This window comes from Schistocerca nitens, chromosome 8 (assembly GCF_023898315.1).
Source record: "Schistocerca nitens isolate TAMUIC-IGC-003100 chromosome 8, iqSchNite1.1, whole genome shotgun sequence".
Lineage (NCBI taxonomy): Eukaryota > Metazoa > Arthropoda > Insecta > Orthoptera > Acrididae > Schistocerca > Schistocerca nitens.
In genome coordinates, this window is record NC_064621.1 from 318153878 (window position 1) to 318177452 (window position 23575).

The window sequence follows — 23575 nt, forward strand, 5'->3', positions numbered from 1 at the left end:
AACCTAACGACATCATACACATCCATGCCCGAGGCACGATTCGAACCTGCGAACGTAGCGGTGGCGCGGGTCCAGACTGTAGCGCCTAGAACCGCTCGGCCACACCGACCGGCTGTATAATTTCGTTCTCGAGCCACTTTCAAGTCTTTTATGGACGCTTTTTAGTGATGCATTACGCCATGCACGTCCTGTCTCCAATGGCTGCATGTATTTATCACAAAACAAATTAGCAAAGCTTTTTTCCTATTTTAGGAGCACGTTACTTTCGAGCAATTGCCTATGGCTGAAAATGTACAATCGTACTTGGAATAAAGAGATTGGTAGCTGATATCATAACGAAATCATTCAAAAGGTTCATTACAGCTGCAGACCGATCGCATAGACAATCATAAAAAAAGAACTCCCTCTTCAGGCTGCAAGTGGCCCATCGGGACCAGCCGACCGCCGTGTCATCCTTAGGTAGAGGATGCGGATAGGAGGGGCGTGTGGTCAGCACACCGCTCTCCCGGGCGTTATGATGGTTTTCTTTGACCAGAGCAGCTACTATTCGATCGAGAAGCTCCTCAATTGGCATCACCAGGCTGAGCGCACCCCGAAAAATGGCAACAGCGCATGGTGGCTGGATGGTCACATAGACAATCATAAAATAACAAATAATGTATTTTCACAGATACAGATCGGATTTCAAACTAAATGTCCGCAGCTTGTGGTCTCGCGGCCGCGTTCTTGCTTTCCGAGCACTCGGTCCCGGGTTCGATTCCCGGCGGGGTCACGGATTTGCACCTGCCGCGACATGACTGGGTGTTTGTGTTGTCCTCATCATTTAATCATCATTCATGAAGGTGGCGAGATTGGACTGAGAAAAGGATGCGAATGTGTGCGGGCGCTGATAATCGCGCAGTTGAGCGCCCCGCAAACCAAACATCATCATCAACATCATCCAACTAAAGGGTGAGGATACTGAGAATGTTATATAAACATAGGGCGAAAATGTGCTTAAATATTCAGAGAGTAAATTATAGGCTGATGGTATCTTTTGATTGTGTAAATCATGATATACTTTTAATTAATTTAGAATATTACTTAATAACAGGGAATGCTTCAAAATGGTTCAAATACTATCTGTCTGACGACATCAAAGATATCATTAGGAAGGAGACATTTCTTAAGCTACACAGTACGTACAATTTAGAAGTTGACAGTCATATTCTTCGGATTAGAACTTTATAACAAACTCAATTGGGAGGAGCATGTTACATATATGGTAGAGATATGTTACAAAGTACTGTGCTTACATAATGCAGTATGGTACATTTTTTCCTTGAGGGAGAATGGGCTAAGGTTCACCAGCTCCAAAAAATGTGTTATGATAGTTCTTTGTGATGTGGGCTCAAGAGAATCCCGCAAACGCCTATTTAGCGAACTACAGATACTGTCACAAGTGCCTAGTATATTTATTCCTTAATGAAATTTGTCATTAAAACTGTAACTCTTTTTCAAACCAACAGATTAGTTCACGGTATCGGTACTAGAAATAAAAATGATCTTCAAAAGGATTTGAACTCATTTACTTTGGTTCAGAAAGGTATCAATTATTCATGAACACACAGTCATAAAATGTTTAAGTACAAAATGTTTAGTTTAAGAGAAGCCTACAGGATTTTTTGGTGAGCAACTCGTGGTACTGCGTTGATGAATTTGTTCGGATGAGGCTGTATGGCTGCAACAGCCTAACAATTATCACATGACCGGGGGAATGTCCTCGCGGTTTGAGGCATCATGTCACGGACAGCGCCCCCCCCCCCCCCCCCCGCCGGAGGTTCGAGTCCTCCTTCGGGCATGGGTGTGTGTGTTTTTCTTAGCATGGGGGTTAGTTTAAGTTAGCTTAAGTAGTGTGTAAGTCTAGGGACCGATGACCTAAGCAGTTTGGTCCCTTAGGAATTCACACACATTTGAACATTTTTTTAATTATCACATGCACCTAGGGGTACCGACATCTACATGTTTTGGGACAAGTTAATTATTACCATTTCAATGAAAATAAGTGTGAGGTTTCTTCTTACTTCTTCCCCATCCATGAGGACTACATCACTTGGTTTTTGTGGAAGATACATTGGGGCATTTGTTTGTCTTTGTAAATATTTATTGTGTATTCTTGTTTTTATGAAACGTACATTCTCAGCATGATTGTGTTGGAACGGATAGTATTAGTAACCTAATATAATAAATTATATCAGGGGTTTTTAAACTGCACCATCAGCAAAAGACAAGGTACTGCATTTTTATATTTAACCAGAAATGTTGCGACACGTATGCGTCATCTAATGTGGGTCTTGATTTATCTGTCCAAAAACATTACACGAAGTTCATTGTTGTTTTTCTACAGCATGTTTCAAAATTCCTCACATAGGCCCTAGGGGTTGCTGAGGGGACTTGGTAGTTAAAGTTTTGATGATGATACACGTCCGGAAATGTATCTTTTGGATACAAAATAAATTCCAAAATCCATTTAACGTCGGTAGTAATGGTACAGTTGAACAACGTATGTGTCGAGAATTTTTCGCGAATCACCTCCGTCCATCGTACAACATTTTCGTCCGTCTACACCAACTGCTGCGAGACACTAGTGCGTTAGTAAGTGGGATGGTTGTCTGAGGTGGCACACGGACGCGCACCATAGTTTGTGAACAGTGTGTATGTAAGGATGACTGCCGATACACCTTGTGCAACCAACAGCATGGTTGCTGCGTGCGACAGCTCCTGTAGAGCACACAGGTGACAGCTCATTGTCTACCGTATGTGCTTGCTATTGAGCGGGAGATCGGAAAGTGATCCGATCTTCAGACTTATTTCATATCCAATCATGCGTCTTGATATCAAAACTTTATCTACATTTATATGTACGTAGATACTCCGCAATCCACCGTGCGGAGAGTTGCGGTGAGTACCCAGTAACACTACTTTCACTTGATTTCTCTGCTTACATATAAATACCACAATGACTAATTCTGTTACACCAGGTCTGTCAGTCATCCAGACTGCTGCCCTGAAACTACTGAAATACGTTGAGAAAACACTGGCTAGGTTTCCCTCTGCATACACCTCTTCGACGTGACTGCACGTATGATTGGGCTATCAGTGTTGAAACATGAAAGCCATACCATATTATCAAGGTCGATGTTCTGGCTTGTTTGAATCATATAAGTAGTTTACCGCTGTATCGCTTTCCAGGGCAGAAGAAAGGTCGTATCTGTCGTAATGTCATCAATATTTTAATGGAGATCTGCTATCATCAACACTTTGCAGGTAGTCAGCTGAAATCTAGATCGGCAATTACATACAGAAGACATTACGATCGATAGTGATCTTCTTTCTGGTTGGTTGGTTGATATGGTGGAGGGGACCAAATAGCGAGTTCATCGGTCCCATCGGATTGGGAAGGATACGGAAGGAATTCGGCCGTACCCTTTCAGAAGAACCATCCCGGCATTCGCCTGATGCGATTTAGGGAAATCGCGGAAAAACTAAATCAGGATTCCCGGACGGGATCTTCTTTCTGTTCTGGATTACATCAGGGTCGTGGGTCATTACTGTTCTCATGGGATGAATCCTGATGTATTGTTTTGGATGTACTATGAATCCTAACATCTGGTTATCTTCACATTTCCTCGGCTGTAACATGCAAATATCGGTTTGGATTCACCGGCGTCGATTTGTTGATTTCTCGTCGCAGGTTGCGATTTCTTGATATTCTGTTGCCGATCTGATGCTTTACTGACGTTGTAATTCATAAAAATGAAAACTGGCGTTATTAGCAACAAGGGTGAAGTTATATATATATATATTTTTATGAAATAATAGTTACGAAAAATCGAAATTTCAATGCAGCGAGTCAAGAAGATTTTCACACTTCCTTATTTAATTAAAGTAGATGCTTTTGACATTTGAGTTCTACTATAACAAGTATCCTTATCATTCATTGCTATTGCGTGTAAGCTCGTTATAATTTTCTGTCGTGGATGCTGGGAGTCTAAACCTTACGAACCAAAATGACTAATTCGCAGACGAATGTTGATGTGAATTTCATTACATGACTATCTAGTAAAAGGCTTGAATTGCAATGCCACTCAAAGAAAGGAAGTATTTCTGATTGAAGTTTGTTTATGTAAGTGATTTTGGACACACAGTACAATTTTTTCTCCAACTGGTTCGTAGAGGAATAAATCAAAAGATTTTCCGATGCGTTAGCAGACCACATACCGCTGTCCGTGGGAGAATCAGGGATTTTCCAAATACGAGTATAGACCACACACTTGAAAAGATTGACACTGTGTTTTGTGATGGTCATTTTCATCGGAAACTGGAAGCGTTTGAACTGGTATGACACGTATGCAGGAATCTTTGGGATGCGTGGCAGCATACCTTCGTTTGTAAATTATCCGTTTAATATTGTAACTTCCCTCATGATGTTCATTATGTTTTTCACTAAAAGCCTGGTACCATTACAATGTCATGGTGAATTTCTGTTTTAAGAAGAACGACAAGCATGCGGATGTTCATTGTTGAATAGTGCTGCGGCATGTTTAGTAAAGCAAGACAGTGAATTCAGTTCAGTTGTGTAAGCGACAACTTCATCACTATTCATTATTGTATCGTTACCTCACCTGGTATTTAGTTTTGAATGCTGAAATTGAAGACAATGACATTGGTTTTTTCGGATGGTAATATAACAAATGCGCGAGCCACGGATGAGTTCTGTTATTCGGTGCGATATTTGCGAAAACTTTTTCAATGAGTTCATCTATTATTGCTCTCATTTTATAGAAGTTTTGACAATGTGATACGTTGTGTGGATTAGTCGATTTCCATTTCCCCATTCGCAGTATCCTGCAATGGTTTTCCGAAACTCTCAATGGATGCATCGTGTTGTAGTTGTCAATTTACTTTGGTCTTCAGAGTCAATTTCTGTGTGAGTCACCTTAAAAGCGATGATATTTGATATGCATTAGGTTCATCAGTGGCTGTTAAATACGATATATCAAGTAGAGTTCTTTGAAGAGCTGTTCATTTCTTCTCAATATTCTGTTGTGTGATCAGGAGCTTGGACACAGTACTTTATCCATGCCTGAATTTTTGTTGATACTGCATATTGGTATCTGCATGATTAACATATTCAGTGACAATTCCACCCAAAATCCTTGCAGCAAATTCAGATTGTGACATTGGCAGTGCTACATTTTTTCGTGATCAAATGATTGCCAGGGTAAGCGAAATGACGTAAGTCTTGCTTATGCCGTCGGACGCGTCTAGGATATAAGGGCCGTTTCTTTGTCTTTTAATTGCGTGCATAATTCAATCATTGGCTATGCGTTGTTCTTGAAGGAGTTTAGGAAGATTCGAGTGAATAAGTGTAACCAATTCGTCATCAAAGTGTGTTCCTCTTTGCAAATAGTGATCTTAAAGGTCATATGAAACCGAAGCGGTGCACCCATTCCTAGTTGTAACAGTGCTTTGTTAACGATTGCCAAATATACGGCCTCAATTGAAACCAAAGTCTCATTACACGCGATTGACGTGAAATGAATGTCTGTATTGTCATTCATAGTTCGCAAACGATGTAGATCGTCTTCACCCATGTAATATCTGTATCTCTCCAAACCACTTTTGGGACCAATTGCAAATAATGTGTGCATTTGCTGTAGTAGAGCATTATTACATGCATCAGCGACAGAAGGGTTCGAATGCACGTCGTCTTGGGGAAGATTTAATTCTTGGCCAGCGACACGTTAAGTTGTACATACCTGTAAGTTCATTGTTCTCAGTTGGAAGAATGTCGGGCCACTTACGATTATTAACAGTAATGGGAAAAAAAGCATTCTACACTGTTTGGGAGAGAAGTTTACAGACGGGCTTACTAAAGTTTCGAGGCTGGATTAGTAAAAAATAAATTGAAGTTAAGACCCGGTTTAATGCTTCAGTTGTTTCACTTAGTCTGCCACACAGAAAGTTCGTATAACCATGTGAAACTTTCAGAAGAGTCCTTCTTCGATATGTCGTCCTCCTCGTGCGTCAAATTCTTTACTTCTTCGATCTTTGTAAACCATCAGGTACATATTCTGCACGTTGTCGGTTTGCAGTAGATTCTTATTGACACCACCAAGCGTCGACTCCCGTAATTACCTTTTCCAGAAAAGAACTGTCCAGGTTTTTCATTTGAATCAAGTTGCGGAAGCCGTCCAAGCGTCGTCGTTTTTCTAGGGAGTCAAGGTGTGCTGGACATACTTAGCATGAACGTTTATCTCCTTCAAAACAGTCTGAGGACGTCTAGAACACTTGATTTTGAGACATTGCTCCATTGCGATTTGTGACTCAATGACGTTGACACACAACGGCCACACGTTCACCACCTAACATTGGCTGCTCGTAGTTACGTGGCGTATCGCATATCGTTTCACCCCAGTTTTTCTATATCATAAGGGAACTATGTACGAGTCATTACATCACCACATTTTTGTGATACCTGCAGGACAAAAGTGAAAAGAAATACCTTCACTGTTTCAGATAGCTGATCATTAATCAATAGAGACATAGCGTACACATTTTTCGTCATCGGAGAAGAAACCCATGCAGCCACTCACATGTTCCCTGTAGGTGTCGTCTGCGTTTCTGGGAGGATGAGAAGGGACGTTCTCCTGGTGGTAGGCGGAGCCCAGCTGCCACGACCGCAAGAGCAGGTCCCCCGTGTAGACGAGGCCGCCACGGTGTTGGGGAGACATCGCCAGACTCCTGCGAAGCAAACCGCCGCACGTCTCACCTCCTGCTACACAGTGCTGCACCATTCAGTCTCCAAAAGAGTGATGCATGTGGAAACGTTGCTCTGTTGCTATAGTGTCTTTAAATGTCTTAAAATACCATGAATACCTAACAGCCAGGGCCATACAGGAACCAAGGGGCGCACAATACTGACTGTAAAAAAAAATACAAACTAGAAATCAGGACAAGCAAAAGATGCACATGAGTTCTCGTTTCTCTTGTGTTTCTATCACCCGCTCACGAAGAAAACCCTTTTCCCTTCGGCCCTCGGCCCGCGACTGAAGATGCATGCTGTTGTCACAGCGTCGTTTCTAGTACGATTTCGTCTAGCGAAGAGAACACGGCAAGTGCCATAATCGGATATCCCAGAAAATTCGCTTAGCGGAAAAAGAGTCTAAACAAGTAAATATATGTCTCGGCTTGTCCGAAGGTAATCGACCGTTTCTGAGAAAACAACAGTCAAAGTTTTCGATGTAATGTAGATGTCTTTTAGCGCGCCAAGGAAGCTAGCGTCTCGGCACCCCACTTTTGCACTCAGTGTTCTAAACCTGATTATTGTTTATATTTATTTCATTTTATTTTATATGTCTACTTAGGTCCGCACAAGATTACTACACAAATGTTTCTTATCAAGTTAGGTGTTAGAAGGGCTTAATATTAAATGCAAAATTACAACTAGCTTTCATAACAACTCTTTGTTCCTTTATTTTTTAATTGTCTAAAGAAACAGACATTAGTGACGACTTTGCAGCTATACTGCATTTATGAAATTCATTCGCAGTTGCGATACCTTTCTAACTTTACCTACACTAGATATGAAGATATTACCTGTTGGTGGCACATAAAAATTTTTGCTGCACCGGGACTCGATCCCAGATTCCCCACTTCTCACGAACGGTCACGTTAACAGCTTGGATATCCGAGCCACGCTTGCAGGACCGACCAAAATTTCCATGAATTTCATACGTTTATTATATAATATATGTCTATATGGTATTTTCAGGGCCGCCTAACTTTTTAAATTCTCATATTGTTGTATCTCATTCATCCATTAATTCTCATATGTTATTCTTATGTCTATTCTTCAGGAAGATTTGATGCATTCCCTTTGATGATTTCAACCTTAGAAATATTCGAAACAGAAATTCCGAACACCACAAGCATTGCTCGCAGGCAGGTTTGCCACAGTGACATTTCATCGTATGAATGTCACTCGGGAAGAAACGTCGTTAACACTGCTGAGGATTTCGCACGTTGGTAATAATTTCACGGCAAACCATGCATAACAGATCCCTTTAGAGAAAACTGGAGCTTGCAGTTGATCTTGAATCAAGATACTCTACACGAATTTCAATGAAAACGGTTTCAAATAATTTTTCATTCATTTTTTTCTTAATTCGCTCCCAGACATGCAATCAGTAGACGATAAAGGCAAAGTTAGTTAATTATACACTGGAATACATTCGTGTACTAATCTCCTACGGACATGGGTGGATAAAAGAAAAAAAAAGTAAAAAGAAAAATAGAGTTTTGAACACGGGACAGAAAGATGTGAAGTCGGGACGCTACCCACTGTGCGACCGCTTCTATTGACTTATTTACTCGCCAGAAGTCATCATGTATAATACCTCGTAAACTTTGAACTCGTTTTCTCTGAAACCGTCGAGTATCTATGGATAAGCCGAGACACATGTCCCTATTTTGACACCTCATTCAATGAGTGACGTTTTTGGGAAGTCGGGTTATTGCATTCGTCGTGTTCTCCTCGTAATAAGCATCATAAAAACGACTGTTTATGAACAGTGTAAGTAGCTTATCTGGCTACCATGTGCCAGATCCATATATCTGCTGCCTACATTGCTCACTAATCTTCAACAACGGATGTGACTTCGCTGCAGTATCATGGAACATCAAAGTTCTGTGGGCAGGTGCTGCAGCAAATGTTCGTCGATTTCTTCCGAATGAGGACTGGAGCGAGAGCGGACGGTCGAAGCAAAAAGGCTGGATGATATGTGTGGGCTTTACTTGTTCTTGTTCCTCTGGCTAGTCTTTAAGTTCACCCATGCTTCCACTGGTACGGTTTGTTTTGAAAATAAAAAAGGTATTACGGAATAATTGTTCTGTGGCTGAAAAACAATATGTAGCAGTTGTGACAATAGACAGCTACTGTATATTCTGTTCATGTATGCTGACTCCCATTGTAACAAAAGTAGGCTTTGCCACTGATCATAGTCAGTAACATAACCAATGAATTTCCTTTTCTCAGAGCAAGAAAATGCACAGTATAACTATAGCAAAACAATATTTTAAGTAAAACAAAATCTGTATTTTATAGTTTACGGCAGGCGCTGTCCAGTGGTTTTAGGGTAATTATATGAAAGAACAGATATTCTCGGATAGGAAAATTTTCTCAACTGACGCTTAGAGCTCTTAGTCTTCATGTCCTGATGTAATTGTCCACGCATAATTAAATTATTTACGCGGAGCAGCACTGTCTACATAGCGGAAGGCTTATTGTCGCTGTCTTCGCAGCGGAAAGAACTGCGTTCGATTCCGGGACTACCTTGTATTTATTTCTGACGTTGTTGTTGTTGTGGTCTTCAGTCCTGAGACTGGTTTGATGCAGCTCTCCATGCTACTCTATCCTGTGCAAGCTTCTTCATCTCCCAGTACCTACTGCAACCTACATCCTTCTGAATCTGCTTAGTGTATGCATCTCTTGGTCTCCCCCTACGATTTTTACCCTCCACGCTGCCCTCCAATGCTAAATTTGTGATCCCTTGATGCCTCAAAACATGTCCTACCAACCGATCCCTTCTTCTAGTCAAGCTGTGCCACAAACTTCTCTTCTCCCCAATCCTATTCAACACTTCCTCATTAGTTATGTGATCTACCCATCTAATCTTCAGCATTCTTCTGTAGCATCACATTTCGAAAGCTTCTATTCTCTTCTTGTCCAAACTATTTATCTTCCATGTTTCACTTCCATACATGGCTACAATCCATACAAATACTTTCAAAAATTACTTCTTGACACTTAAATCCATACTCGATGTTAACAAATTTCTCTTCTTCAGAAACGCTTTCCTTGCCATTGCCAGTCTACATTTTATATCCTCTCTACTTCGACCGTCATCAGTTATTTTACTCCCTAAATAGCAAAACTCCTTTACTACTTTAAGTGTCTCATTTCCTAATCTAATCCCCTCAGCATCACCCGATTTAATTTGACTACATTCCACTATCCTCGTTTTGTTTTTGTTGATGTTCATCTTATATCCTCCTTTCAAGAGACTGTCCATTCCGCTCAACTGCTCTTCGAAGTCCTTTGCTGTCTCTGACAGAATTACAATGTCATCGGCGAACCTCAAAGTTTTTACTTCTTCTCCATGAATTTTAATACCTACTCCGAATTTTTCTTTTGTTTCCTTTACTGCTTGCTCAATATACAGATTGAATAACATCGGGGAGAGGCTACAACCCTGTCTCACTCCTTTCCCAACCACTGCTTCCCTTTCATGCCCCTCGACTCTTATAACTGCCATCTGCTTTTTGTACAAATTGTAAATAGCCTTTCGCTCCCTGTATTTCACCCCTGCCACCTTCAGAATTTGAAAGAGAGTATTCCAGTTAACGTTGTCAAAAGCTTTCTCTAAGTCTACAAATGCTAGAAACGTAGGTTTGCCTTTTCTTAATCTTTCTTCTAAGATAAGTCGTAAGGTTAGTATTGCTTCACGTGTTCCAACATATCTACGGAATCCAAACTGATCTTCCCCGAGGTCCGCTTCTACCAGTTTTTCCATTCGTCTGTAAAGAGTTCGTGTTAGTATTTTGCAGCTGTGACTTATTAAACTGATAGTTCGGTAATTTTCACATCTGTCAACACCTGCTTTCTTTGGTATTGGAATTATTATATTCTTCTTGAAGTCTGTGGGTATTTCGCCTGTCTCATACGTTTTGCTCACCAGATGGTAGAGTTTTGTCATGACTGGCTCTCCCAAGGCCATCAGTAGTTCTAATGGAATGTTGTCTACTCGTGGGGCCTTGTTTCTACTCAGGTCTTTCAGTGCTCTGTCAAACTCTTCACGCAGTATCTTATCTCCCATTTCATCTTCATCTACATCCTCTTCCATTTCCATAATACTGTCCTCAAGTACATCGCCCTTGTATAGACCCTCTATATACTCCTTCCACCTTTCTGCCTTCCCTTCTTTGCTTAGAACTGGGTTGCCATCTGAGCTCTTGATATTCATACAAGTGGTTCTCTTCTCTCCAAAGATCTCTTTAATTTTCCTGTAGGCAGTAGGGAGTGCAAATGAGGAGCTGTTTGAATAAAGAAACAGTGGCAGTATTAGGATTCACCTGCTGGCACTAATGGTGGGAGGGATTGGTAACCTGCCGTTCGCATGTAGCACGATCATAGATCGCTTCTTGTAGTGCCCTGTAGGGAGCAGGCGGCCAGTCGGAACAGGTGTAGGTCCCAATCCGTAAGTGTCACCTATATTATTTACAGGAAGCAAAAAAAAAAAAAAATCCGGTTTTTACCATACATCAGAAAGGTATATAGCGAAGGAGCCCCCAATTTCAAAATTAAATATCTCGGAAACTACGATCGATAGATGAATGCAACAAAAGGTATGTTGATCGTAAAGGCTGTAAGAATTTTATACAGAAGTTTCTAAACTACTTGAAAAGTTGCTAGCAGATGTCGTGGTACGCTGTGCAGCTCGTACAGTATCAAATTGCATAATTAAACTCGTCTTCTGCAATCAGATTTTGCAGTCACATCTTAGGCTATTCGAAATATCTACCTCTAGCAGATAAGAGGTGGTGAAAACGAACAATGAAATTTGTCATCACATGCGATAGTGTCTTAGTGGAAAAGGATGCCATGCAGATGGGTGGGTTGCTTCAAGTAGCCAGTGTCTTTCAATACGCCCCACAAAAAGTAGCCACAAGGAGTCACGTCCGGCTAATAAGGAAGACAATCCACATTGCGTCAGTAACTTTGTTATAAACCAACGCAATGGCTCTGTTTCCGAATTGTTCATCAAGAAAGTGAAACAGCTCTTCGGTGCGATGTGCTGTGGCCCCTTCTTGTGTAAACTACTAGGCAGCTGGTCCAGCCTCCATCGCCAGCCGTATGACGACACATTGTTCCAAAATTCCAACGTAATGTTCACTAGTGATAGTTTCTCACATCAAAAACAACCAACAACGCAATATTGTCCTCAGCAGCACACCACAGACCAAACAGTAGCTGTGGGAGGATATTGTGCTCTCGATTGAGAAAAATAGGAATTGTCGATACCCCAAAATCACTAGGTTTTTTAATGTATAAATGACTCTATTAAGGCGGAGGTGTGCTTCATCTATGAATGAGGTGCAGCCACCATCAAATCCTTCTTATCAATCATTGTGAGAATCTAGGTCGCAAAGTCAGTCCTCTGTCGCATAGTTCGTACTGGTATAGCTTTATGGCGTTGGATTTTGAATGGAGATATGTGTAGGCTCTATCTTAGCATTTGCAGGATCTGTCTCAGTATGTTATGCGTGCTGGATCGCTTTAAACCAGTCTCTGTTGCAATTATTCAGACGGGTTTCCTTGGAATTTGCTGAATAATTCCATAAACCGAGTCGACATTTTCAGGTGTAACTACAGTTTGGTTGTGGCCAGGTTTCCCCGGTGGATCGTCAACCACGCTGCCTGCCCATTGATATTTGTCGACGAGCCAGCGAACAGTTTTCCCTTCGGATTCTTTTGGAACATAAAATCATGTTTGAAAACTACGCCTTGTTGGCATAGAACTGTGTTGCAACCTGTGGCACTACATTTTAACCATATCAGTCAGCACGCTAACCTCCGTTCGCCTTCTAATGGTGGAATTGACCTTTCTGAACTGCGGTGCAGTATTTGTAGGCATTACATATTGCGGCTGCAGTGCCACCTATACCAGCTTTATGGACTGTTTTAAACTTTATATATAAAACCTGTATCAAATTCTTACAGCTTTCACTCTAGACATACCGTTTATTGCACATATCTATCGGTCTTCGTTCTAGAGACATTTAATTCTCAGGTTCCATTTTACTTTTTGTTTCGTTGGAAAGTTTACGCTATTTGCAATTTCAAACAATCCTGTTGGTGGAACAACCGCAACTGAGCATTATACCAGAGGTTGAAAATACCGCTTCAGTTATAAAGTTCTTTTATTATCACACGACCGGTTTCGGTCTCTTATGTAGTAGGCGCGGTGTACTACCTACGAGCGCAAAACAGACTCTCCGTTCTGCGCTTGCAACAAGTTAGGACAAGTTACGACACCTGAAGATGGGCTTATAAGAGACCGAAACCGGTCGTGTGATGATAAAAGAATTTGACAACTGAAGCGGTATTTTCAACCTCTGGTATTTTTGATTTACTTACTTCAATAATACATTTAATTAGTTATGTGAAAGTTTTTCGTCAATGTTGTTGATTTAAGTAGTACGTAGCAGGATCATTGCCTCAAGAGAGCATTCTCTCTTGTAAGATTCTGTTGATCTGTTTGTAGAACAAATATTACGATTAAATGCCACCTATTATTTCTGTAAATATTAACAACTGTTACGTAGCATCTCTAATGATAACATTAAGTCCCCTAGTTGTATTTCCGTTCCGTTAAGTGTGACTTTTCATGTTTCCGCTGTTTAGCTGTACAACTTCTTTATTTTATATTACTATGATGATTTCGGCCTAAAGCCATTATCAATTGCAATAAATCGCGTTAAGTGAAGTCATCGGCAAGATCTATTGAACTGAGTCTCCCAGCGAGTAGATAACTACAAAATGAAGGAACTCTCCAGAAAGCAGGTAGAAAACATGCTTTCCAGCCAATTTTTCAATTGTTTTACGGCTGGAAAACATGTTTGCTACCTGTCTGCCATACATTTCTTTGATTTTGTACTTATCTACACGCTGCGACTTCCAGCTCAGTAGATCTTGTCGACGACTTCACTCAACAAAGTCTAATTGTATGCTATATTGCTGTACGAACTCATGATCGTAATATGAAATAAAAAAGTTTTACAGTCAGATGAAGGAAATATTCAAACAAAGTGTGCCTTTGATTGAATATTTATGTACCAGGGCTCGACAGCGGCTTGTTGTAACAAGATAAGGTTCTCATGACGACTATTTAGAGTGGAAACTGGTTCTTTTTCTTTTTCATGGCCTTATTCTTTATCCTCACGGCGTGTGCATGTTAATCGGGAATTGGCAACGTTCGTGCTAGAGAGTGGCCGGATTACCTTGCGGCTGGCACCGTCCCCCCCCCCCCCCCTCCAGCCCCCACCCCTGGGACGGAATTTGTGCACTCCATCTGTCTGCGTCTAGTGTTAGCCCGTGTAAAAGTGTGAGAACATTTTCGAAATGTGTGCTGACTGTAGAACTAAGACGAAACGTGGGTGCTAGCCCGGTAATCACATGTTGCGATGTGAAAAACCGCCTGAAAATCATGACCAGGCTGTCCGGTCACCGGCCCTCGTCGTTAATCCGCCGGGAGTATTCGGGCAGGTGGATACGGCGGCTGGTGCGATTCGCCGAACCCCGAAGCGGTGTAACAATGCGCGCGCTTGTCCGAATGGGTCAGAGTAGAAATTCGTTATCTGTCACAAATGCCACTAACTCGGTCATGTGATATGTGGACAAAAGAGTGACTTTTATGTGTTGGATACCTGTGGAACGAAGAGGGCACACTAATCTTCGGGCAACATGGTTGTGGAGAGAAGCAGCGATTATTATGATTAATCAATAATTCAAGAACAGTCTTATTTTTTGTTAATATACCGCCAACCGGTTTCAACCAGCGTAGGGGTCATCCTCTGGGCGTTTACACCATTGGTCGGCTGCTGGTGGTGTCACTCCTGTCTACATAACAGCAGGAAACTATGTAGACAGGAGTGACACCACCAGCAGTCGACCAACGGTGTAAACGCCCAGAAGATGACCCCTACGTCGAGATGAAACCAGGTGGCGGTATTATAACAATAATAAATGCGATTAAGACTGTTCTTGAGTTATTGATTGATCATACTAATCGCTGCTTCTCTCCACAACCATGTTGTCCAAAAATCTATGTAATCTACCAAGTCAGGTAGTCGTAGATTGCGATTAAGACTGTTCTTGAATTATTGACACTAATCTTCGTTCGCTACCGTCAAAATGAAGTACAGGACAAAGACCTCTCTTCCAAGTATAAGCATTGGTTGACATTTCTTGTGCGGACTGCAACATCTGTAGTCGCATTTTGGCTGATTTTCAATGCACAGTGAGGTCAGGTGTCCTCACCTGAGCAGCAGCTGGTGCACGCGCGCCAGCTGGCCCTGCGAGCGCAGGATCCTGGCCGCCCCCAGCAGCGCGGCCCGGTGCGTGCAGGACACGGCCAGCGCCCTCTGGTACAGCTGCAGCGCCTCCAGCCGCCGACCTGCCGGCACAGTAGCAACACGCTCTGTAAGTTCCAATACTGTGCGGACATCGAGCTACCTGGTCATGTGGATTTTATCACACACGAACAGATTTCATCTTGCGCAGAACATATATGTAAACGTATAGGCCATAGCAGCGATCAGAATGAACTATAATAAAATATTGTGTAGAACAGCACTTTCAGCAAAAAAAAAAAAAACACTTTGATTGGGAAGTTGTGAGTGGTTTCGACCCGACGTGGATCTTCTTCGGACCATGCCTGTAATTTAGGGTGCAACAGAAAAGAGGGAAATACACCACTGGCCATTAAAATTGCTACACCAAGAAAAAATGTTGGTGATAAACGGGTATTCATTGGACAAGTATGTTATACTAGAACTGATATGTGATTTCATTTTCACGCAGTTTGGGTGCATAAATCCTGAGAAATCAGTACCCAGAACAACCACCTCTGGCCGTAATAACGGCCTTGATAGCCTGGGCATTGAGCCAAACAGAGCTTCGATGGCGTGTACAGGTACAGCTAACCATGCAGCTTCATCACGATACCACAGTTCATCAAGAGTAGTGACTGGCGTATTGTGACGAGCCATTTGCTTGGCCACCATTGACCAGACGTTTTCAGTTGGTGAGAGATCTGGAGAATGTGCTGGCTAGGGCAGCAGTCGAACATTTTCTGTATCCAGAAAGCCCCGTACAGGACCTGCAACATGCGGTCGTGCATCAACCTGCTGAAATGAAGGGTTTCGCAGGGATCGAATGAAGGGTAGAGCCACGGGTAGTAACACGTCTAAGATGTAACGTCCACTGTTCAAAGTGCCGTCAAAGCGAACAGGAGGTGACCAAGACGTGTAACCAATGGCACCCCATACCATGACGCCGCGTGATACGCCAGTATGGCGAAGACGAATACACGCTTCCAATCACCGCGATGTCACCAAACGCGGATGCCACCATCATGATTCTGTAAACAGAACCTGGATTCATCCGAAAAAATGACGTTTTACCATTCGTGCACCCGCGTTCGTCCTTGAGTACACCATCGCAGGCGCTCCTGTCTGTGATGCAGCGTCAAGGGTAACCGCAATCATGGTCTCTGAGCTGATAGTCCATGATGTTTCAAACGTTGTCGAACTGTTCGTGCAGATGGTTGTTGTCTTGCAAACGTCCCCATCTGTTGACTCAGGGGTCGAGACGTGGCTGCACGATCCGTTACAACCGTGCGGATAAGATGCCTGTCATCTCGACTGCTATTGATACGAGGCCGTTGGGATACAATACGGCGTTCCGTATTCACCTCCTGAACCCACCGATTCCATATTCTGCTAAGTCATCGGATCTCGACCAACGCGAGCAGCAATGTCGCGATACGATAAACCGCAATCGCGATAGGCTACAATCCGACCTTTATCAAAGTCGGAAACGTGATGGTACACATTTCTCCTCGTTACACCTCGCATCACAACAACGTTTCACCAGGCAAAACCGGTCAACTGCTGTTTGTGTTTGAGAAATCGTTTGGAAACTTTCCTCCTATCAGCACGTTGTAGGTGTCGCCACCGCTGCCAACCTTGTGTGAATGCTCTGAAAACCTAATAATCTACATGACACAGCATCTTCTTCATGTTGGTTAAATTTCGCATCTGTAGCACGCCATCTTCGTGGTGTAGCAATCTTAATGGCCAGTAGTGTATTTCATGTATCGAACATTAAGCTACAAATTCTGTATGCGACTTTATACGCAGTAATGACGTGTGGGGACGATAACACGGAGCAGGTACTGTTGTTACCAGTGACTGATGTCGTCTGTGACTATGTGGCGGTGCCATGTAGTTCAATAGCTGGTGGCCCGCTTCTTTCCTGCAACCACACGTCATCAGGAGCTAATAGGATACAACGTATGCGATACATGTCTGAAGTAAACTACGTCCGAAAAATCCTCTGAAGGCCCAACGGCACCGACCGACAACCGTGTCATCCTCAACGTTAGGCGTCAGTAGATGCGAATATGGAGGGACATTTGGTCAGCACACGTCTCTTCCCACCGTTGTTAGTTTTCGTGACCGGATCCGCTCCTTCTCAGTCAAGTACCTCCCCAATAGGTCTGCCAAGGACACAGTGCAGCCCGCTTGCTAACAGAAATGGGCAGATCCCAACAGTCAGCCACCTGAGTGCAAGCGCTTAACTTCGGTGATTGGCGCGATACGTCTCATACACCATGAATATAAACCTTAATACTATGGTGGATACTATCGTAAGTTGTATCTAAATTAGAGGGTGGTGTCCCCAGTTCCTGCTCCATGCCATCGTCTCCTCATGTCAGCACTGCGTATAACTTCGTATAATTTATTTTTAATTTCATATATTAAATTTTTCCCTCTAATCTATCGTACTCTAAATTACAGAGTATGGTACGAAGATGATGTATATCGGGTCTAAGCCGATTATCACTTATGAATAAAAATCTTTTTTATGCGATCAAGACTGTTCTATAGAATATTTTGCTTCCTACAACTACATCTACATCTACATCTACATTTATACTCCGCAAGCCACCCAACGGCGTGTGGCGGAGGGCAATTTACGTGCCACTGTCATTACCTCCCTTTCCTGTTCCAGTCGCGTATGGTTCGCGGGAAGAACGACTGTCTGAAAGCCTCCGTGCGCGCTCTAATCTCTCTAATTTTACATTCGTGATCTCCTCGGGAGGTATAAGTAGGGGGAAGCAATATATTCGATACCTCATCCAGAAACGCACCCTCTCGAAACCTGGCGAGCAAGCTACACGGCGATGCAGAGCGCCTCTCTTGCAGAGTCTGCCACTTGAGTTTATTAAACATCTCCGTAACGCTATCACGGTTACCAAATAACCCTGTGACGAAACGCGCCGCTCTTCTTTGGATCTTCTCTATCTCCTCCATCAACCCGATCTGGTACGGATCCCACACTGATGAGCAATACTCAAGTATAGGTCGAACGAGTGTTTTGTAAGCCACCTCCTTTGTTGATGGACTAAATTTTCTAAGCACTCTCCCAATGAATCTCAACCTGGTACCCGCCTTACCAACAATTAATTTTATATGATCATTCCACTTCAAATCGTTCCGCACGCATACTCCCAGATATTTTACAGAAGTAACTGCTACCAGTGTTTGTTCCGCTATCATATAATCATACAATAAAGGATCCTTCTTTCTATGTATTCGCAATACATTACATTTGTCTATGTTAAGGGACAGTTGCCACTCCCTGCACCAAGTGCCTATCCGCTGCAGATCTTCCTGCATTTCGCTACAATTTTCTAATGCTGCAACTTCTCTGTATACTACAGCATCATCCGCGAAAAGCCGCATGGAACTTCCGACACTATCTACTAGGTCATTTATATATATTGTGAAAAGCAATGGTACCATAACACTCCCCTGTGGCACGCCAGAGGTTACTTTGACGTCTGTAGACGTCTCTCCATTGATAACAACATGCTGTGTTCTGTTTGCTAAAAACTCTTCAATTCAGCCACACAGCTGGTCTGATATTCCGTAGGCTCTTACTTTGTTTATCAGGCGACAGTGCGGAACTGTATCAAACGTCTTCCGGAAGTCAAGAAAAATAGCATCTACCTGGGAGCCTGTATCTAATATTTTCTGGGTCTCATGAACAAATAAAGCGAGTTGGGTCTCACACGATCGCTGTTTCCGGAATCCATGTTGATTCCTACATAGTAGATTCTGGGTTTCCAAAAACTTCCTGAAGAGTAGATTATGGGTTTCCAGAAACGACATGATATGCGAGCATAAAACATGTTCTAAAATTCTACAACAGATCGACGTCAGAGATATAGGTCTATAGTTTTGCACATCTGCTCGACGACCCTTCTAGATGACTGGGACTACCCGTGCTCTTTTCCAATCATTTGGAACCTTCCGTTCCTCTAGAGACTTGCGGTACACGGCTGTTAGAAGGGGGGCAAGTTCTTTCGCGTACTCTGTGTAGAATCGAATTGGTATCCCGTCAGGTCCAGTGGACTTTCCTCTGTTGAGTGATTCCAGTTGCTTTTCTATTCCTTGCACACTTATTTCGATGTCAGCCATTTTTTCGTTTGTGCGAGGATTTAGAGAAGGAACTGCAGTGCGGTCTTCCTCTGTGAAACAGCATTGGAAAAAGGAGTTTAGTATTTCAGCTTTACGCGTGTCATCCTCTGTTTCAATGCCATCATCATCCTGGAGTGTCTGGATATGCTGTTTCGAGCCACATACTGATATAACGTAATACCAGAACTTCCTAGGTTTTTCTGTCAAGTCGGTACATAGAATTTTACTTTCGAATTCACTGAACGCTTCACGCATAGCCCTCCTTACGCTGAGTTTGACATCGTTTAGCTTCTGTTTGTCTGAGAGGTTTTGGCTGCGTTTAAACTTGGAGTGAAGCTCTCTTTGCTTTCGCAGTAGTTTCCTAACTTTGTTGTTGTACCACGGTGGGTTTTCCCCGTCCCTCACAGTTATACTCGGCACGTACCTGTCTAAAACGCATTTTACGATTGTCTTGAACTTTTTCCATGAACACTCAACATTGTCAGTGTCGGAACAGAAATTTTCGTTTTCATCTTAGGTAGTCTGAAATCTGCCTTCTATTACTCTTGCTAAACAGATAAACCTTCCTCCCTTTTTTTGCAGCTTCCAGCATTACCGTTGTTTGTGATGGTATAACACTAAACAGCCTAGACAAGTGTCAAAATGAGCACTAGATTGTTCGTGCGAGGCCAAATATTAAAGAAAGATGCCCCAATTAATTGTATTAAGGTTATATTCCTATGGAATACTGATTTCCTCGTTTTATTTAACGTCTGCCTACGTAGCTGAGTTACAGCCGACACGGCAGCTAGTTTTCAATAGAAGAATGATAAAGTTTCCGTCAGTGGTATCTCAGAAATGTCATGCGATATCCGAAGAGAAATGCATAAGAAAAATGACGAAGGAACAGATGGAAAAGGACAGCAAAAGGGATCGTCGCGTTGACTGCCAAGCGTGAGACCCGGGTTCGATTCTCCGTACTGCCATTGAGTTTTTCTTGGTGGGTGGACTGGAACAGTGTACACGTAACCTCGTGATGCCATCTGAGGAGTTATGTGAGTGAGAAGGATCGGCTCCGAGGTCTGGTGTGCTGACAATGGCCGGGGGAGTGGTGTGCTCCCCCCACGCCCCTCCATGCCGCCCCCTGACGACGCCATGGGCGGAGAGTGAGAAAGTGCTCTGTTGACCGGAACGGAGGTGTCTTCCTTCCGTCCTTACCGATACAATTAACACTAGGATGTCTCAGACTTCTTAATATTAGTTTCGTTTCGATGTCTGTATAGCTTTACAAGCAGATTTCCTTGTCGAGAATGAACTGAAAAGTAAAGAGACTATTATAGCCAGATAGCTTACATACTGAAAGGATATGATCTTTGATACGGTCATCAAGAGAGAACTTAGTAATTTCTCGAAAATGGCTGTACGCTGGAAACTGTAATGGCCGCTTTCTCTTTACAAAATGCGCCTTGATACAGTAATCATCTTTTTTCACATTATTGGCACCTAGGCTGAGTGGGAAATATGTTACAAGACGTTGGGGTCAGAGATATACTTCAGACTTTGTACATCTTTAGTAGACCATTAAAATGTCATAATGAGCAAGTAATAACCGGCAGTACTCTGGAAGTTCCGAGAAAATCGCAAGAGAAGTTTGACACAACTGCTGTGTAAGTGATGTATCTGTGCATAGATACCGCACGTTCGAACTCATGGTGGTCAGGTGGTTAGTGTTAGAACTTAATCAGACGAACATGTATGAAGCGACAGCTTGACTCCTCCTCAAACCCTCATTTTTGTAGTACAAATCAAAATTCTGTTATATTTGAAAAATTTGCACCTACACTATACGTTCTTGCTACCGTAGCAACGTCTCATCCCCAAGCAGGTTGACTGCCAAATGGGGCCCACCTCTGTGTCTGCAGCTAAAAGCGACGAGGTGCAAAACAATTCTGGGTACCTTGCCAAACTGCATGTATTTGGGATGTATGTGTTCCTTAATTTATCTATCGGTAGATGCGAATATGTCTGTTCTAATAATTTAATTTAATTAAAAAATTAAGTAGTCAAAAAACATTAAATTCACTAAAACTGCATCGAAATACACGTGGCATTTTAAATTATATTACCTCAGAAATAATATATAAATTAAATAATATGACCACCATTTCGTTCGTTAAAGCTCATTGCATTTGTTCGTGGCTGACTTCCCATGACGTACATTCAAGTTCATCGTTTATCCGTTCACGCTGTTTTTTTTTTTTTGTTTTTTTAATTATTACAGAGAGCAGCTAACCCTCTGACCGACCAAGCTGAGCTACCGTGCCGGCGAGTCGAACCGTCGCCTCATAGACATTCGTTGTACACAGCTCGAAAGCTAACCGCTTGACTACCACGAACTCTGACGCCCAACACCTACGCGCAGATACATCAGTTACATAAAGACGCATAAAACTTACCTTGCGATTTTCTCGGAACTGTCAGAGTAGTGCACCTTACTAATATGTAAAAACAATTTATACCGACATAAAGCTGAATACAGTGTTCTAAAAAAGAAACTGGAGGCACATAATGATGAGAATGGGTACATCATTTGTCCGAATAATTTGATAGAGGACCGAAAGCCTTAAATCGAAGCTTGGCTCGTGGCGTAGACCACTTTCCTTCAGAGTAGTTGAAATCCTTGGGACGTCCCACCACGACAAAACTATTCCATCTCTGTGCAAAATAAATGAGACTGGCGAAATACTCTCAGGCGTAAAGAATAATGTATTAATTCAAACTGCAAAGTATGCAGGCGCTGACAGTTGACAGTATTACTGAAATATAATAAACAAGTCATGGTTACCAAACACTAATTATGTACAGAAGAACGGAAAAAACTGATTAAACGATCTCTGGGAAGATCGGTTTGGGTTCGGAGAAAGACACCAGGTAACGCCGGCCCTATGACTTAGGTTAGAAAATATGTTGAAGAAAGAGAAACTTACGTTCATAGCATTCGCTGCTTCAGAGAAAGTATTTGAAAATATTAACCGGTATGCACACTTCGAAATTTTGAAGGTAGAATGGATAAAATACGGGAAGAAGGTTGTCGACAATTTGTACGGAGATCAGACTGCAGTTATAACTGTCGAAAGACATGAGACGGAAATAGCAGTTGAAAAAATCTATCTATTGAGCAAGCAATTAAGGGAAACCAAAGAAGAATTATGGAAGGAAAATAATGTACGAAGAGAAGAAATAAAGAATCCTATATTTGCCGACGTCATTGTTATTTTTCATGCAGGTATTAGTACAATTGACTGTGGAACAAGTGCAAAAATCACTGTCGGTCAGATGGGTAGAAAGATTAGTGAAAGTTTTAGGGAACATACAACTACTAGCTGCGGTAACAATCAAACAGGCGCACACATTAGGCTAGAAGGACACGAGGACCCAAAAGAAGGGGAATGCAGGTTCTTCATGTACTGGATAACAGAAACGTAGACAGCTAAATGCAGTTTGTTCATGTACTGAAAAAAGAAGATTATGGGCATCCTCTAGGACATGAAACGTGTAGCAGTTTTGACTATTTTCCTCCACCTTGGATAAGGTTTACTCACCTGCTAGAAAAAATTTCTTTTCCTTTTCAAAATATTGCCGACTGTTGTGTCCGAGCGGTTCTAGGCGCTTCATTCTGGAAGCGCGACCTCTGCGGTCGCAGGTTTGAATCCTGCCTCTGGCATGCATGTGTGTGATGTCCTTAGGTTAGTTAGGTTTGACTAGTTCTAAGTTCTAGAGGACTGATGACCTTAGATGTTAAGTCCCATAGTGCTCAGAGCAATTTTTTCAAATTATTGTACCAGTACAAATAAATCTGAGATCAGTCACTCACCTCCAACAACTAAAAGTAAATGACATAAATTAGAGTGCTCGTGCTGATCTGCACCCATGTTCTACACAAATATAGTCTGCTGACATGGACTTATCTGTACCTCAGACCTTTGCATCTCCCCACATTCCACATGCTTTTACCATGTCAATTTCTGTCCCTGGTTTGGTACCCGGACGGCACCATAGCACACGTTTCCACAACGCACGGGACGCTTGTAGCTTGTGTTGTCAGCTGCTATGTTGATGACGAGCACATACGACTGCTGGCTTTTCGACCTTGTATTTTCCGGGATAATATCTACGAGGGACATTCTCTGTTCATTGAAGAGTCCGACAAGAAATTTTAATAGGT

At 42.3% G+C, this 23575-nt stretch overlaps 1 protein-coding gene across 1 annotated transcript in view; it reads right to left on the reverse strand.

The window, feature by feature from the left end:
* The window catches only part of LOC126199544 (protein O-mannosyl-transferase TMTC1-like), a 648409-nt gene that overhangs the window by 40825 nt on the left and 584009 nt on the right, over positions 1-23575 (reverse strand). Inside the window, exons 15-16 of the mRNA XM_049936465.1 lie at positions 15143-15278; positions 6639-6786 (exon numbers count right to left, since the gene is read on the reverse strand). Of these exons, the coding sequence (XP_049792422.1) occupies positions 6639-6786; positions 15143-15278 (284 nt within the window). The remainder of the gene's footprint in view (positions 1-6638; positions 6787-15142; positions 15279-23575) is intronic.